At 38.5% G+C, this 14,991-nt stretch overlaps 1 protein-coding gene across 3 annotated transcripts in view; it reads right to left on the bottom strand.

Annotated features, from left to right (window-relative positions):
- Positions 1-14,991, bottom strand: part of Klhl14 (kelch like family member 14) — a 107,055-nt gene that overhangs the window by 5,495 nt on the left and 86,569 nt on the right. For all 3 annotated transcript variants that reach the window (XR_013103823.1, XM_034518295.2, XM_076912937.1), the window contains 3 exons: positions 10,144-10,222; positions 2,589-2,779; positions 2,345-2,503 (listed from right to left, as the gene is read on the bottom strand). Coding sequence is in view for 2 of the 3 variants with exons in the window: in XM_034518295.2 (XP_034374186.1) it covers positions 2,345-2,503; positions 2,589-2,779; positions 10,144-10,222 (429 nt within the window). In the remaining variant the exon portion in view is untranslated. The remainder of the gene's footprint in view (positions 1-2,344; positions 2,504-2,588; positions 2,780-10,143; positions 10,223-14,991) is intronic.

The following is a 14,991-nucleotide window of genomic DNA, read 5'->3' as shown; positions in this document are numbered from 1 at the left end:
AGATGAACTTCAGATATCATTTTTTGGATGGGACCCACTTTGTCTTTTGAGACAGGCTTGTCCAGGTGGCCATAAAGGTTCCACTAAGGCCCAGAACGTACATTGTTCTCAGTGACCTCATCACTACCCCAGCTATGGAAGACTCCTCTAAGAGGTAGAAGGAGGAGCACAGGGCTGTGAGCTTATCCTTCTGCAAACTGAGTAGGGAGATCATGGTTTCAAGGACAGTCTGGGCTACATAGTAAGAAAGAGGAGCAGTAAAGATTGTATTTTGTTTGCTTAAATGCATGCTATGGAGTTCTAGCTGACAATCTATATGCATACATTAATACCATGATTCTTCAAACATATTTGAGAAGACAACCTCAAAGGAATAATTTTCATTCTTGAGAAAGCAGACAGGTGATTTCAGATCACTAATTTCTTATACAAAATAAACACACAAGTGGTATTACAATAGAACAATATGCCTACTGCAAATTTTATATCTACTTAAAATGAGCATATGGGAAAATATCTAAATCCTGAAATTCTAAGGTGTTGTTTAGGGGGCATGTACACCTTCTCTATGCCTCATTTCATATGTACTATAGATTTTGAGTTCAAGTATCACAAAAGGATACAGTTATTATTCCTCTTTTACAGACATGCTTTAATACATGTCTTAAATGGGATGCTACAACATTTAATTTATTTCAAACTGGGATTCCAATCATAACTTTCTCTTTTCATTATGCCTCCTGAAATCACATACAGACACACAGACACACACACATACACACACACAAATCTATGTACATATCTGAGAGAGAGAGAGAGAGAGAGAGAGAGAGAGAGAGAGAGAGAGAGAGAGAGAGAGAATGAATATGAATGTCTCAGGTAGTCCAGGCTGACCTCCAATATGGTATATTTGTTGCCAAGGATGATCCCAAATTTAGATTTTTTTTTTGCCTCTACCTTCTCAGTGCTGGGATTATAGGTGTACCTCATCATGTCTGTTTTCTTTGATGCTACGTCTTTAGTCCAGGGCTTTATGCATCATAGCTAGGCAAACACCACTATCTGAACTATGTCCTCCACCCTCTAGACTTTTGATGCATGCATGTCCATGCTCATGTGTGTGCATTCACATGTTTTCTTACTCAGTGTGTTACTATGCAGTCTCTGTCCAATCATAATCTTGAATATAAAAGTCACTGAGACATATAGTGTCTCATGAAAATGAAATGAGAAAAAACATCATACTTTATTTCAAAAGCCAAAAGATTAATCTAAATCATTGAAAGGAATGAACAAACAAACAAACAAACTAATGGAACTGTGGCAGTTAGAAGGAGAATCCTTTCCCATTGTGGGGGTCATGGAGGTGGACAGCAGGCACACACTAGGCTATCAACTTTTCTGGGTGAACAAGAACTCAAATTATAGACATAAAAGTTAGGTCATGTGATTTTTATTAAATTTATGGGTAAATATGTATTAGAAAGCCTTTCCATGGCTGACTTTCCTCTGGACTCCTGTTGTGGTAGGAAAAGTGAATACATTGGGTTTACCACTCTCAGCACAGCCTGTTTCTGGTGCGTTCAGGAGCTTGCAGAGATTTTAGAGTTCACTTTAGAACAATTTCCTAGTGTTGAGTTGAGGAAACTGAGACTCAAGGTAGGTCGGGTAAATTTCAGCATCATGGATCTGTTTCCCACCAAATGTGGGTTATCCACATCTGAAATTCTATAAAGTGACATAAACACATATCCAGGAAAGGAAAACAGCCAAGCAATGGCTTTACAAATACTGTGCTTTTGTTTTAAGTCCAAAAAAGCAATTCAATTTGAGAATCATAGATCATTTGATGTTCAATACTTAAATAATTCTAAATTTAGACTCCAAGTTTTTGCTTTAAGAAAAAAATCTATACATTAGTTCTGTGAACCTGTGAGCACAGTTTTTTACGATTGCAGCAAAAAACAATTTTCTGGAGGACAATTCATTACTACAACTTTGGAGATAAAGAGTAATTTATTTCACCGGCTTCACTGTTATAACAAATTGTGCATTTTTAGTTATTAATGCTCCTGTTTCCCCCAGACGTCATTATTCATTTCTTTAATGTGTATAGTAACTTAAACATAATCCTATCTGTGGAATTGAAACACAATAAGTGCTCGCTCTAGGGAAGTGTTAATTTACACACAGTGGATTATACTTGGTTAATGTGCTTTTTACATAGTTATCTGTGATTATGTAACAAGAAAAGCCTTAGCAAAGAGCATGTGATGCAAATGTTACTTGGCCATAAAAACAAAACAAAACAAAACAAAATGACGCCAAACAAACAAGAAAACACCTTTCAAATGATTCCCTCCAATCGCGTACAAGCGATCATTCATCACAGCCAGAGTGTGGATAGCACGTTTCGTGTTCATGTCCTGTTTGCGGGCCCAGACATCCATGACGGGGTCATAGCAATACAACCAGGGCACGTACTCTCCATTGTGCACACCCCCTGTGGAAGGACAGACACATCTGGGTCAAGTCAATGCCTTGGACAGTGAGTGAGCTTTGCAAAGAAAGATGGAAGAACGGCTTGCCTGAAATGTATATTTTCCCATTGTGCACTGCTCCTGCATGGGCTGCCAGTGGCTGAGGCAGAGATGACACATAGCGCCACTCATTTGTGTCCAGGTTGTAGCACTCCACACTGGACAGGTAACCGGTTTCGTTCCTTCCGCCAATCACATATAAATGCTTGTCCAAGCGGCATGCATAGAAACTGGCTCTTCTACAATGAAAACAACAGCTCTCAGTAAGTCTCTGGATATCCTTTGAAATGCGGTGAGGGATACTGGGTCTGCCTGTGAAAGGGGGGTATGTCTTCAGAGAGGGCTGTGACCTTTGACCATTACTCATCTGCCTTCTGAATCCAAGCCCATCCATAAGGATCCTATGCATCACTCACCCCAGTTAACGCTTTTGCTGTTGAAATTCAAAGAAATGAGAAAGTCAGCAACGCTTTGGGTCAGGTCTTTTCTTCTGGCTTTTTAATGCGCTGCTCAAATGTTCATTAATGTTAGGGATGTTTGCTGGTTTCTAAGGATATCATAGTTCAGTAAGACAAAGTGAAAAATGAGGTAGACAATGTAACAATAATAAATTATCTTGACATTCACTTTCTTTATGGTCCTTCAAGGGTCATTGTTCCCAATTTATTAGAAAACTGCATCATCAAAATTTCTCTTCAATTATCATTTTTCCCCTCCTAGTACCACTGCAAATAGGATAACTTTTGTGAACTTTGTATAGTCTTTCTATATATTTGCCTTCTAACACCAATCCCAGGAATTTCTTCTAGGGAGCTTTTGGTATTGATTCTAACAAGGCTTCCAAATGATTTTAGTTTTCTGATCAAGAGAGGCTACTGACAGTATTTGCCTGATATCCTTTCAAAGGAAAAATGTGTGAAATTGATTGAAAGGATAGGTGAGCAGTTGTGGTAGTCTATGACTTAGGGAGGAGATATTGAGAGGTGGATTTAGACTTTCAGTAGAAGAAATGGAAAGAAGTAATATGAAAACCGTGCTCTTGCCAGAACATGGAATGCAGAGCTAGTCAGACAGAGGAGTAGGAAAGATGAGGGGCTCAGAGGCCTAAGACATTTAGCTATGATGGACAGACTTATGGTGGCCAGGATGGCATACCTGTGGTCCAGTACTGAATAAATATTATTGGTAAGTGCTAAGACCCTGAAGGACATGATTGACACTGGATGAATTAATAGACTATAAAAATTGATGATAAGATTCTTGTGCAGCATCAATTTCAATATGGAGAGCGCTGGAAATATCATGCTACCTATATTACTTTGAGTTTTCTAAGTTGTGTGTATAAAATACTGAAACATGTAGGAGCATGTGCATGCCACCTTGACGACCAATGTGTGACATACAAAACAAGAAGGCCTGGTGTGTTTTACTACGTGTGGGACTTTTGGTGTAGCACATAACTGCCCTCAGTATCAGACTGCTCTCCAGGACCACAGGGACAGTCAGTACCCTTCCCACTGCGTACGTGCAGTTATGTGCCCACCATTTGTTTCTTTTCAGAAACTGTCAGGTCATCTCTACCTGGATAAAAAACTCTTAAAAGTTGGCTCTCATGAGCTCTTGCTAATATAGTCCAATGCTCTTGTATTAGTGCTTAGGACCAGAAATGCTTTGGATTTCAGGACTCTTTATTTTCAGAAATATTTATATAAAGAAGGTGAGGAAAAGGACCCAAGTCTAAACATAAAATACATTTCAGTTAACTTTACACAATTATTCTTCATTCCATCTTTAAACAAGTAGTTACATGCACAAAATACTCTTTTTTATAGCATCCACTGAATCTAATTAGCACCGCCCCTACGTGCATGAGTATGGGGCCATCTTCTCGAATATGGGTCACATGCCTGAAAAATGTGACAGCTACCAATAGCTCTTTAGCTAGGGATGGGTCTCCCCTTCCATGCTAGAATTGTGGCTGGTTTGATCTTGTTCAGGTCTTGAGGAGATAACTACAGTGACAGAGAGTCTGCATGTGCAACAGCTACACCATGTTCAGATGACAGTATTTCACAATCTTCCTCCCGTCCTCGCATTCCTACCATCTTCTCCCTCACCTCCTGCCAACACCTTTAGCAACATTCCCTGAGATTTCATGGAAGTGGGGTTGATACAGATGCTATTCATATGGCTGGGTACTCACAATTGTTGATTCTCAGTGCTTTTACCAGTTCTGGGTGATTTTATACAATACTTTCAATGTGCTTGTGTTTTACAGTGAGCATGTGGCCTGAAGTCACATGTAAATCACACTGACTAAATTTCAGATTACAGATGCTCAGCTTGTGATAATGAAGGGGTGGCCAAAGTGCCTTGTTTGCACACATGATTTATCACTACTTAAGTGTAATACTGTTTGGAGACGATCCTGTGTTCAGCTTTTTACCATAGCCTTACATTGTTCTGATAGTCATTATTGATCATTTTAGGTTGATATTTTAGTATGTCCTCTTTTCTATATTTCATTACTTTTGAAAGAAATGTATGCAGTAGAAGATTTGAAAGGTGATAGAGAACAGTAATAATGGGAAGAATTATCAGCAGAAAAGTGGGACAGAAAAGAAAAAGGTAGTCAGATTTCATAAAGTGAAGACTATCTTTTGGGTTCAGAAACTTCAATACTGGTGTGTGTGCGTGTATGTGTGTGTGTGTGAGAGAGAGAGAGAGAGAGAGAGAGAGAGAGAGAGAGAGAGAGAGAGAGAGAGAGAGAGAGAGAGAGGGGGAGAGGAGAGAATCTCATCTAAGGATTTTAAAATTAGGATTTTAAAAGTTGCAAAATAAGGTTCAAAGAGATGGTCCACTGACTTCTTTCACTTGAATAGACAGATTCCAATTGCTTTCTAATGATCATGATCTGTCAAAATTATTTAATGCTATTTTCTTTTCAAGTTTAAATGTTTCATTGAAAATAATTACATGGGTGTTCAGAAGACACACATCTCATTACATTGTGGAGACAAGACAGGTCAGTGTACTTCTTCCAGATGGTTCTGTGATGGACTTTGAGGTCTTTGAAAGGATACTTTTACTGATCACACTAGAGAATCACCAGTGCATAATTGGACTACTGACTAGGTTGGGGATGGTGAATTCTTAGTACTGATACATAAGATGGCAGGTAATCTGGATAGCTGTTGAGGTTGTGAAGAAGAGACTCCCTCTGGCAGTCTTCTTTCCCATTTTCTGCTCTACATTTCAGTTTTCTCATTTTGTTCTAAACTGGTTTCTTGACCTCTGATACCAAGTCAGCCTGTCAGAACTGGTTTAATGATCCTCCTGAACTCCTTGCCCTATACACACAGTGGATTTGAGCTCTAAATGGAAAAGGTTTCAGTTCCTGATTCAAAATGTAATCTGTGTGTAGAAATTCCTACAGTGATGCTGGTGATTCTCCCCCAGATTCCTTCTCATGGCCAACTTCTGCATTCCTAAAATACATTACAGAAACAAGGGCTTGGTGATCTGTCAACACTGAGTTCCAGGCTCAGATATTACTAGACTAGTTTTTCTCTCCTCTCTGTAGAAAACAAACAAGCAAACAAAAAACAAAACAAAACAAAAAAACCACATTTGGCTTATACTATTTTTTGAAAAGTTAGTTCAATCCTATTAAAATATTCCTTAATGGAATTATATTGTCATGATTTCACATTGTTCTTTTCTTCTTCCTCTCACTGCCAGAAGCAATATTTAACAAGGCTTCTAAGATATGATTAGAAAGGCTAACAAATACCTTTTACAAGTATACTTTAAACTCTGCTTATACTAAGGTCTTTAAAAGTCCTGCTATGTCTCGGGAAGATCTACCAATATTCTATCTATTTATCTATCTATCTATCTATCTATCTATCTATCTATCTATCTATCTATCTATCGCCTATCTTCATCATCATCATCTATAGATCTACCATCTATCATTTATATATCTATCACTTATTCATCTGTCATTCATAATTTTCTATCATTTATCTGTCCACTTATCATCTATCTATATATGTCTATGTATTATCATCGAGCTGTATTAAGCAATATTTATCCTAAAGCATAATACTGAATTACTGTAATCTTAACCTACTTTGCATCATTGACTTGCATCATCAAGTTAAATACAAGAGATTTTTCAAACTGAATATTGTCTCCCATAGTTGCTCCAATACTATTTAAGTTTGGGAATCAACTTAGCTTCTAGTTTTTCAGTCAGTGAGACAGAGAGCTGTTGTTGTTCCTAACATCTTACAAATTAGCTAGTGGTAAAATCTTTTGCTTTATTACTAAATATAAAATGTCTATTTTACCTTTAAAAAAAAAAATAGAAGCTGCCAGAGCATTTCTTTTGGTCTGAGCTTTCAAGTTTTCCCTTTCTTGAAGCAGAATCAAATCCTAAATCTAAGACCCGGATAGTTCATCAGTACTTATTTTTATTATTATAACTTAATTAAATGTATGCATTGATCATTTTATGCATGAATAAGATGTACTGTGGCTACTCTTACCCCCACCCTCCCCATTTCCCTGCCCCCCATAACCTCCTTCTTATAAATCTATTTCATATCTTTTTGTTCATTGTGTGGCCCACTGAGTATATTCAGGGCCCTCTGTGTGAGAATGAGTTTGGAACTGCCCATTGGGTCCTGGTGGGTTCACATGTAAGTACACCACTGGACCTGTCATCAGCCAGACACAATCAAGGCTTATGGGGGGGAGTTATCCTTCCTTGCTGAACTATTGGCTATTGGAAGATTCTCAGGAGAAGTAGCCATTGGTTTCCATGGTGTACATTTAAAATTGTATTTCATTCAATCTTTTGATTGTAAATTCATAGCTAGAAAGCACAGGGTTTGTGAGCTCATCTCTGGTTGAGTAAGCCTAGAGGTCGTATGTCTACCCCCCTGCTGAACAGGAAGGATACTCAGAAGATTTATTAGACCCAACTAGAAGAACTGACAAGGTAAAATAGCCTAAGAGTCAGTTCCCAGTTCTGTAAGGGTGATTTACCCCTGAGATGGCTCACAACACTTTTCTCTTATTCTCAGTCAATCTGATAACTTCTCAGCATAAGAATGTCTCAGCCCTTTGGCAGGAGAATAATAGAAACAGGTAGATGAAGAATTTGTGGTTTGATTCATGATCTATGTCTTGTAAAATTAACTTAAATGTTTCAATAAGTATCTGATGTTGAATTGCTCATCTATCTTGCGTTCCTTCCTTCTATGTTTAACATCCATGTATGGCACCGGTGGTCATTGCTCTTTTGAATGGAAGCTTGGCAATGGTAGAAGACACATTTCATTTGAAGTGATGGATTGCTACATGGGCCAAGCAGCCTACAGGAGAGAGAGCACTAGAAAAGTACTGGGTATTCGTGAGGTTTGTATGTTCCTATTCAGATCTGCAAGGAGTTATGCACTCTACCGGGTTGATTGTTCTAAATCTTTAAACAAAGAAAGAAAAAAGAAAGAAAGAAAAAATAAATAAAGAAAGAAAGAAAGAAAGAAAGAAAGAAGAAAGAAAGAGAAGGAAGAAAGGAAGGAAGAAAGAAAAGAAAAGTTCTTTTTCTGAGGACCTGACATGATATATCATAATGACTTTGAGAGAAACGCTAAACAGTCCATCCTGTCAACGGTGGCTGCCGAGCGCCGACAGACCATGGCAGTTCTTTTCGTCAGGTCAATGAACTGCTAAAACTTGTCTAAGTAGGACCTTGCCATGATAGGCCACCCTGCCTCAGAGGAAGTCATTATAGACTATCAAGTAAACAATACACATTCTAAAAAAAATTACTAATTAGGTTTTGTAGCAATACTTTCCATCCTTAGGGGCTCTATAGTGAGATAATTGACCGCGACGTGAGTTACGCCTTCCAAGCTGAAGGCGTGAAGGTTAATTATCGTGGTGTACAGCCCCCAGCAAAGGGGACGCTGGTGATGAGACAATGACATTTCAAACATGTGTTGATGATTCTTTCTCAAATAGAACTTTCTAGAATGGTTTTGATTAAAGGGCAAAGTGAGACAGTTACTATAACAGTCACTAGGAGCTCAAACCCAAAAGGAAGCGCTGAAGTGTGCTCGAGAAAGCCAGGCTCATGAGGTTTGTCAGGATATTGTTTGACTTGGCCGTATTTCTTGAGGTACAGTGGAGAGCATGAGAGAGGTTTTCTTCAATGAGCTCGTGGTACTGAACATATTGTCTGGATCTTTCCAGCTTATAGTGTGGCATCTCCTTAAAGAGTCTCATTTTTTATCGTATTATTTCGAAGGATTATTTATATATTTGAGACAGGGTGTCACAATACAGCCCAGGCTGGCCTCCAAGTCACAATCCCTGTGATTCAGGCTTCTGAGTGCTGAGATTGTAAACATGCACTACTGTGCCCATCTAAGAGAGTTTTAATTCACTCATATGGGGTGGGAAGATATTGAGCTTCTCAATACATTTAAATAGATTCATACTGTCTTGCAGCAGAGACACTCATTTTGGAATAAATGCTACTTCATGAAGATTACTGTTACATGAAATGTATGCTAAGGATCTACTTTGATCTCAGTGCAACCTACTTGAATGATGGAATGTGAAGGGAGTTCTTTTTTTTTTTTTTAACAGGAAGAAGAACACAGCCTACTGCTTTTTAAATTCTTGAGGAGAGGAGAAAAGAAGTTGTGGTTTTATTATCATTATCTTATTGGATGATTTGCTTAAAAGGCTGTCAAAGAGTTAAGTGGCTAAAATCTAACTCGCGTATACATTATCAGATGCATACAAAGACATGGTATCATGATTGGATACAGAAATGAAAATATTCATACATACATTACTCATGCTGTCCTTTGGTATCTAAGAGACTAGAGATAAATATTCTGTGTCTGAAAATATGAGATCGCAATGTTTTGCTTTGTTTGGGGTCTCATATACTTCATACTGGCCTTGAGATTACTGTGTACTTCCTAGCCTTTGAAATTTTGGATCGTCTTGCCTCTATCTCCCAAGTGCTGGGATTACAGGAATGTGCCAGCATGGCTGGTTAGGATTAATATTTTAAAGTTAATAAATGACCTATTCTTGAAAAGACACATATAAATGATCCAACTTCTTGAAATATTAAACTTAAATACAGATTTAAATGTTAAATGTCAAGTTTTAATGTTAAATATTAAATCTAATATTGAATGTTTAAATATTTAATATAGAAGCTTTTATACTGCCATGCAGACCACTATGGGGATGGCAGACTAAGTTTTGAGGACCTAGATACATTACCATTGATAAGAACCACATAACGAGTAACTACACAGTCGTTTCCAAATGTTATCACTGTGGTCAAAGAAGACACACTACAAACATTTTTATCCTCATGTTAGGATAAATAGTTCGTTTATTAGTTTCTTTTGCATTAACATGATCAACAACCTAACTTGGGTAAGCCGTGATTGGTACTTCGCCTCACATGACTTTCATGGACTCTGCTTAGCTTTCCTTAACACGCATCACCCATGTGTCTGTTCGGCACTCCTACATATCTCAGACAAAAGAAACAAACACTTACCTTTCTTGCATGGGTGGAAGCTGGATCCAACTATTAAATCGGGGATCATACCGGCTGACAAAATTTGTACTATGTTTTCCTGTAAAAATACATTTTGAGATATTTAAAACTTAGAACTCTCTTCTTGGTTTGCATATTTATCAGTTTTAAACATCTCTGTTATCAGGTTTAACAAGCATGAATTACGTTCAAGGATCCTGCAGCAGGGCGTGAGAGGCAGAAGGTCTTTCCTCAGATGTGTTTCCTTTTCCTTATTTTTTTTTTAATTGTTGTGAACTGATTCAACCTGATCAACCATGCCAAATGCATGTTTACTACACTATCAGCATATCAGGATAATTTTTTTTGTGTTTTGATATTTTTATGTTTCAAAAACAAGAAATTACTGTCCCCAAATTCTCCATTTTAGAGAATTCCTTGCATGATATATCTGGCTAGTCTTTTTTATGAATAGAGTTTTTTGTCCTAAAAATATTAAAATGTTATTTTCTAGAGAAGTAACATCATAACAGCAAGGTTAAGAGAAAAGTAAAATATTTTCCATACGCGAAAATACTTTCCACACTTGCCCAATTCCCCACTATTAGCATTTATTTTTACTGACCCAAAACCTGACTGTGGTAGAGATTTGTGTCTCCCCATGGAAATAATACCAATGGTGATAATGAGTCGTGCTTATCACAGAAGCTCTGTGTGCATCTGAGAGATGCACCATTGTTGCGACGTAAGCACTAGTGCTGTAGGGGGAGCAAGCGTGTACCTTCTGAGCTACTTAACCATCTTATCCCCTCCCCTCCGTTGAGCTTAAAAAGCACATTAGTGCTTCCAAGGTATTAAAATGAATCTTATTTTACATACATATTGACATCAAAGCAAGAAATGCAAGCAAACAAACACACAAAATTTTACATGTAACACTAGAGATAGAAACCAACTCACATCCAAGGCCTCAACCCTAAACACTAGCTTTGCTCATGCTTTGTAACTAGGCAAAGATATCAGATTTTGCCCCATGAATAAATAGAATGCACACACATGTGTGCTCAAATGGCTGAGACATGGTCAAGTTTGAAATCTATTGGACAGGGGCATCCAAACAGCATCCTTTTTTTGTTGTTGTTGTTCAAGAGAAGGTGCACCACTAAGCATGGCTGTCTGGTTTTTATCCTGAGTGAATGGCTTGAAGGTCACACAGTTGTTGGGTTGACAAAAAATAAGTAGGGAACAAGTAGAAACTAAGGAATAACTTATGAAGTCAGCTTTTTCTTTTCTTTTCTTTTCTTTTCTTTTCTTTTCTTTTCTTTTTTCAGTGAGACAGCATAGACAGCTCTATTTTACTGTTTCAAGGTTAGGGTATGTCAGGGCTTATAGGAGTATTGTGGAAAGGGCTGATTGGTCGTAACACAGTACCTAACTATCATATGGGCAGGAGAACAAAGCAGGACTTAGGTGCTGAGTTATGCAGTGCTTGCACTGAGCTTCACTCAGGCTCATCCTCTGAATAAAGTCAGGCATTTGTGTTCAGAAACACTCTTCAATATTAGAGTATAGAATTTCCCTAATGTGATCAGTTTTGCTTTTAGCCCAGAGAAACCTACAGAATGCCAAAGGGAGATAAATGCTAACCTAGTGGCTAGATGATGTTACCACTGCAAGTTTGGGAGGCCATAGTGCAGAGTTACTATTTAAATGTATAGGACTGGATGAAACTACTTAAGAAAAGAAGTTGGAATTGTAAGATAAAGGGTCTTAGGAGTGACCTCTGGGGTAGGAAAAAATAAAACAACAAAGGAAAGAATGATATTTTGAAAGGCAACTTAAATAGTACTTGTGAAAGAAGGGAGCGGGTTCCTTCCAGTCTGGGCCAGAGCACTGAGCAGATCTTGGGTGGCAGCTCTGTCCCCAACCTCCAAGAACCCAGAGGAAGCAGGGATCCCAGGCGCTCTAACTTGGACAGTGTCTTAGAAACTAGTTCCCAGATCTGAGGCCTGGATCAGACCTCTGCTAGGTCTGCCATTGTGTCAACCCCGGATTCCACCTGAGACATACTGGAAGGTCCACTCAATCCAGAGCCACAGAGGAACAAATGAACTCAGAGCTTCAGACAACATATCCAGAGATATTCTAGAGGAGACACTGCACCCAGAACAGCAGACACCTAGCTGGACTACTACCTTGGAGGCACCATATCCTGAGGCATCCTAGAGGTACCACTATAATCAGTACAGCTGGAAAAGATCACAGAGACATCTGGACCCCTAGGAGATCAGACACAAGCTAGATAACTAGAAAGACAGGCTTCAGTCAGAGACAGCAAGTACAGGCAGCACTAGAGTTAACCAGATGGCAAAAGGCAAGAGCAAGAACATAAGCAACAGAAACCAAAGTTACATGGCATCATCAGAACCCAGCTCCCCCATCAGAGCAAGCCCTGAACACCCCATCACACCAGAAAAGCAGGAATCAGAATTAAAATCACTTCTCATGATGATGATAGAAGGCTTTAAGAAAGACATAAATAACGCTCTCAAAGAACTTAAGGAGAGCACTGGTAGACAGATAGAAACCCTTAAAGAGGAAACACAAAAATCCCTTAAGGAATTGCAAGAAAATGCAACCAAACGGGAAAAGGAATTAAACAGAACCATGCAGGATCTAAAAATGGAAGTAGAAACAATAAAGAAATCACAAAGGGACAATACCCTGGAGATAGAAAACCTAAAAAAAAGATCAGGAGTCATAGACACAAGTATCACCAACAGAATACAAGAGATGGAAGAGAGAATCTCATGTGCAGAAGATACCATGGAAAACATTGACACAACTGTCAAAGAAAATGCAAAATACAAAAAGCTACTAACCCAAAATATACAAGAAATCCAAGACACAATGAGAAGGCCAAACCTAAGGATAATAGGTATAGATGAGGGGGAAGACTCCCAACTAAAAGGACCAGTAAATATCCTCAACAAAATTATAGAGGAAAACTTCCCTAACCTAAAGAAAGAGATGTCCATAAATATACAAGAAGCTTACAGAACTCCAAATAGTTTAGACCAGAAAAGAAATACTTCCCACCATATAATAGTCAAAACATCAAATGTACAAAACAAAGAAAAAATACTAAAAGCAGTAAGGGAAAAAGGCAAAGTAACGTATAAAGGCAGACCTATAAGAATTACACCAGACTTCTCACCAGAGACCATAAAAGCCAGAAGATCCTGGACCGATATCATACAGACCCTAAGAGAACACAAATGCCAGCCCAGACTACTATACCCAGCAAAACTGTCAATCATTATTGATGGAGAAACCAAAATATTCCATGACAAATCCAAATTTACACAGTATCTCAACACAAATCCAGCACTTCAAAGAATAATTGGTGGAAAACTCCAACACAAGGAGGGAAACTATAACCTAGAAAAAGCTAGAAAGTAATCTTCCAAAAACCCCAAAAGAAGATAGTTACACAAACATATCTCCACGGATGATAGCCCAAAAGCTTGGATTAGTGAAGACTCAACCCACAGACCACATGAAGCTCATGAAGAAGGAAGACCAAGAGGGGATGCCTCAGTTCTACTTAGAACGAGAAACAAAAATGCTCAAGGGAGCAAATAGGGAAACAAAACATGGACACATAGGGAGGGACCCAAGACTCCAGAGGTATATGTAGGGGAGGATGGCCTTGTCGGACATAGGTGTGAGAGGAGTTTCTTGGTCCCATAAAAAAAAAAAAATGAACACACAGTGGGGGGGGGGAATGATGTGAGGATGGGGAGAGGATAGTGGGGGGGGTAGGTGCAGTCACTGCCTCATAGAAGCATGAGGAGGGGGATGGGATAGGAGGTTTCTGGGTGGTGGGAGGAAGTAGGCTAAGAGGATAAAATCTGAAATGTAAATACTACAACCAATTTTAACAAGCAGGGGAAAAAAGTCTTCAGAACCAACATCTTTAAAAAAAAATGTCAGCCCCCTGGGGGTGGAAAAATTTTTTTTTTCTTGATACTAAAACTTGTTCTGAGAATTGTATATTGCAGAATACACAGCCTTGGTGTATCTACTCATCAAGCATACTGAGCAGACCTGCTCAAACCTCTGATGTCCTGGAATTCCATCTGGATTCAGTGAAGACACAGCATTAGAGGCTTATCAACTTACTCTTCCCCCCAACCCCTCTTCTAAAATCTCAACGCCCTTAATCAGCATAAAGAAGTTAAAGAAGAGTCAGCACCCCTATTCCCTGAGCTTGGGGACTAATGTGGTTAATAATGGTCTGTCTTTCTAGGGACAAGTAGTGGTTTTGTTGGAACAGGGGGGATTAGCTAGGACTTATTGCATAGCCATAACCTATTGGTAGAAATCTGTATAATTATTATCAAGATGAAGTTATAATTTCTTAAATGGTACAAAATTTACTTTGATCTCAAATTTAAGGTTTTCATTGGTACAAGCCTCTTATTAATATAAAAATGAGATGAATATTGATACGCTCATGGGCATTGTGCCTGTATAACACATTTAGGAATACAATGCCTAGACCCAACCCTTTTTTAACCTTTTTAACTGATTTGGGACGCTTAACCTATGAGTTAAGGGACTATAGCAAATTCATATTTTTGAGTTTATTGTTAGGGTGTTTCCCATATTTTATTTAGAAATAGCTGAGAGGAGTGAACAGACAACAGTCCAGGTTACCTTACATGGATAGTTGGTTTTCAAAACATCAGAAGTCCATAGAACTGACGCTACAAATATTTATATATTAATGTTCATATTGATTAGAGACCTGTCTGCTCCTGACAGCTTCCTGTCGTGGATTCTAAGAAGAAATTGAGCATCCTT

This window comes from Arvicanthis niloticus, chromosome 14 (genome assembly GCF_011762505.2).
Source record: "Arvicanthis niloticus isolate mArvNil1 chromosome 14, mArvNil1.pat.X, whole genome shotgun sequence".
Lineage (NCBI taxonomy): Eukaryota > Metazoa > Chordata > Mammalia > Rodentia > Muridae > Arvicanthis > Arvicanthis niloticus.
Note: the sequence above shows the minus strand (reverse complement) of the source record. Positions and strands in the feature narration are given on the sequence as shown.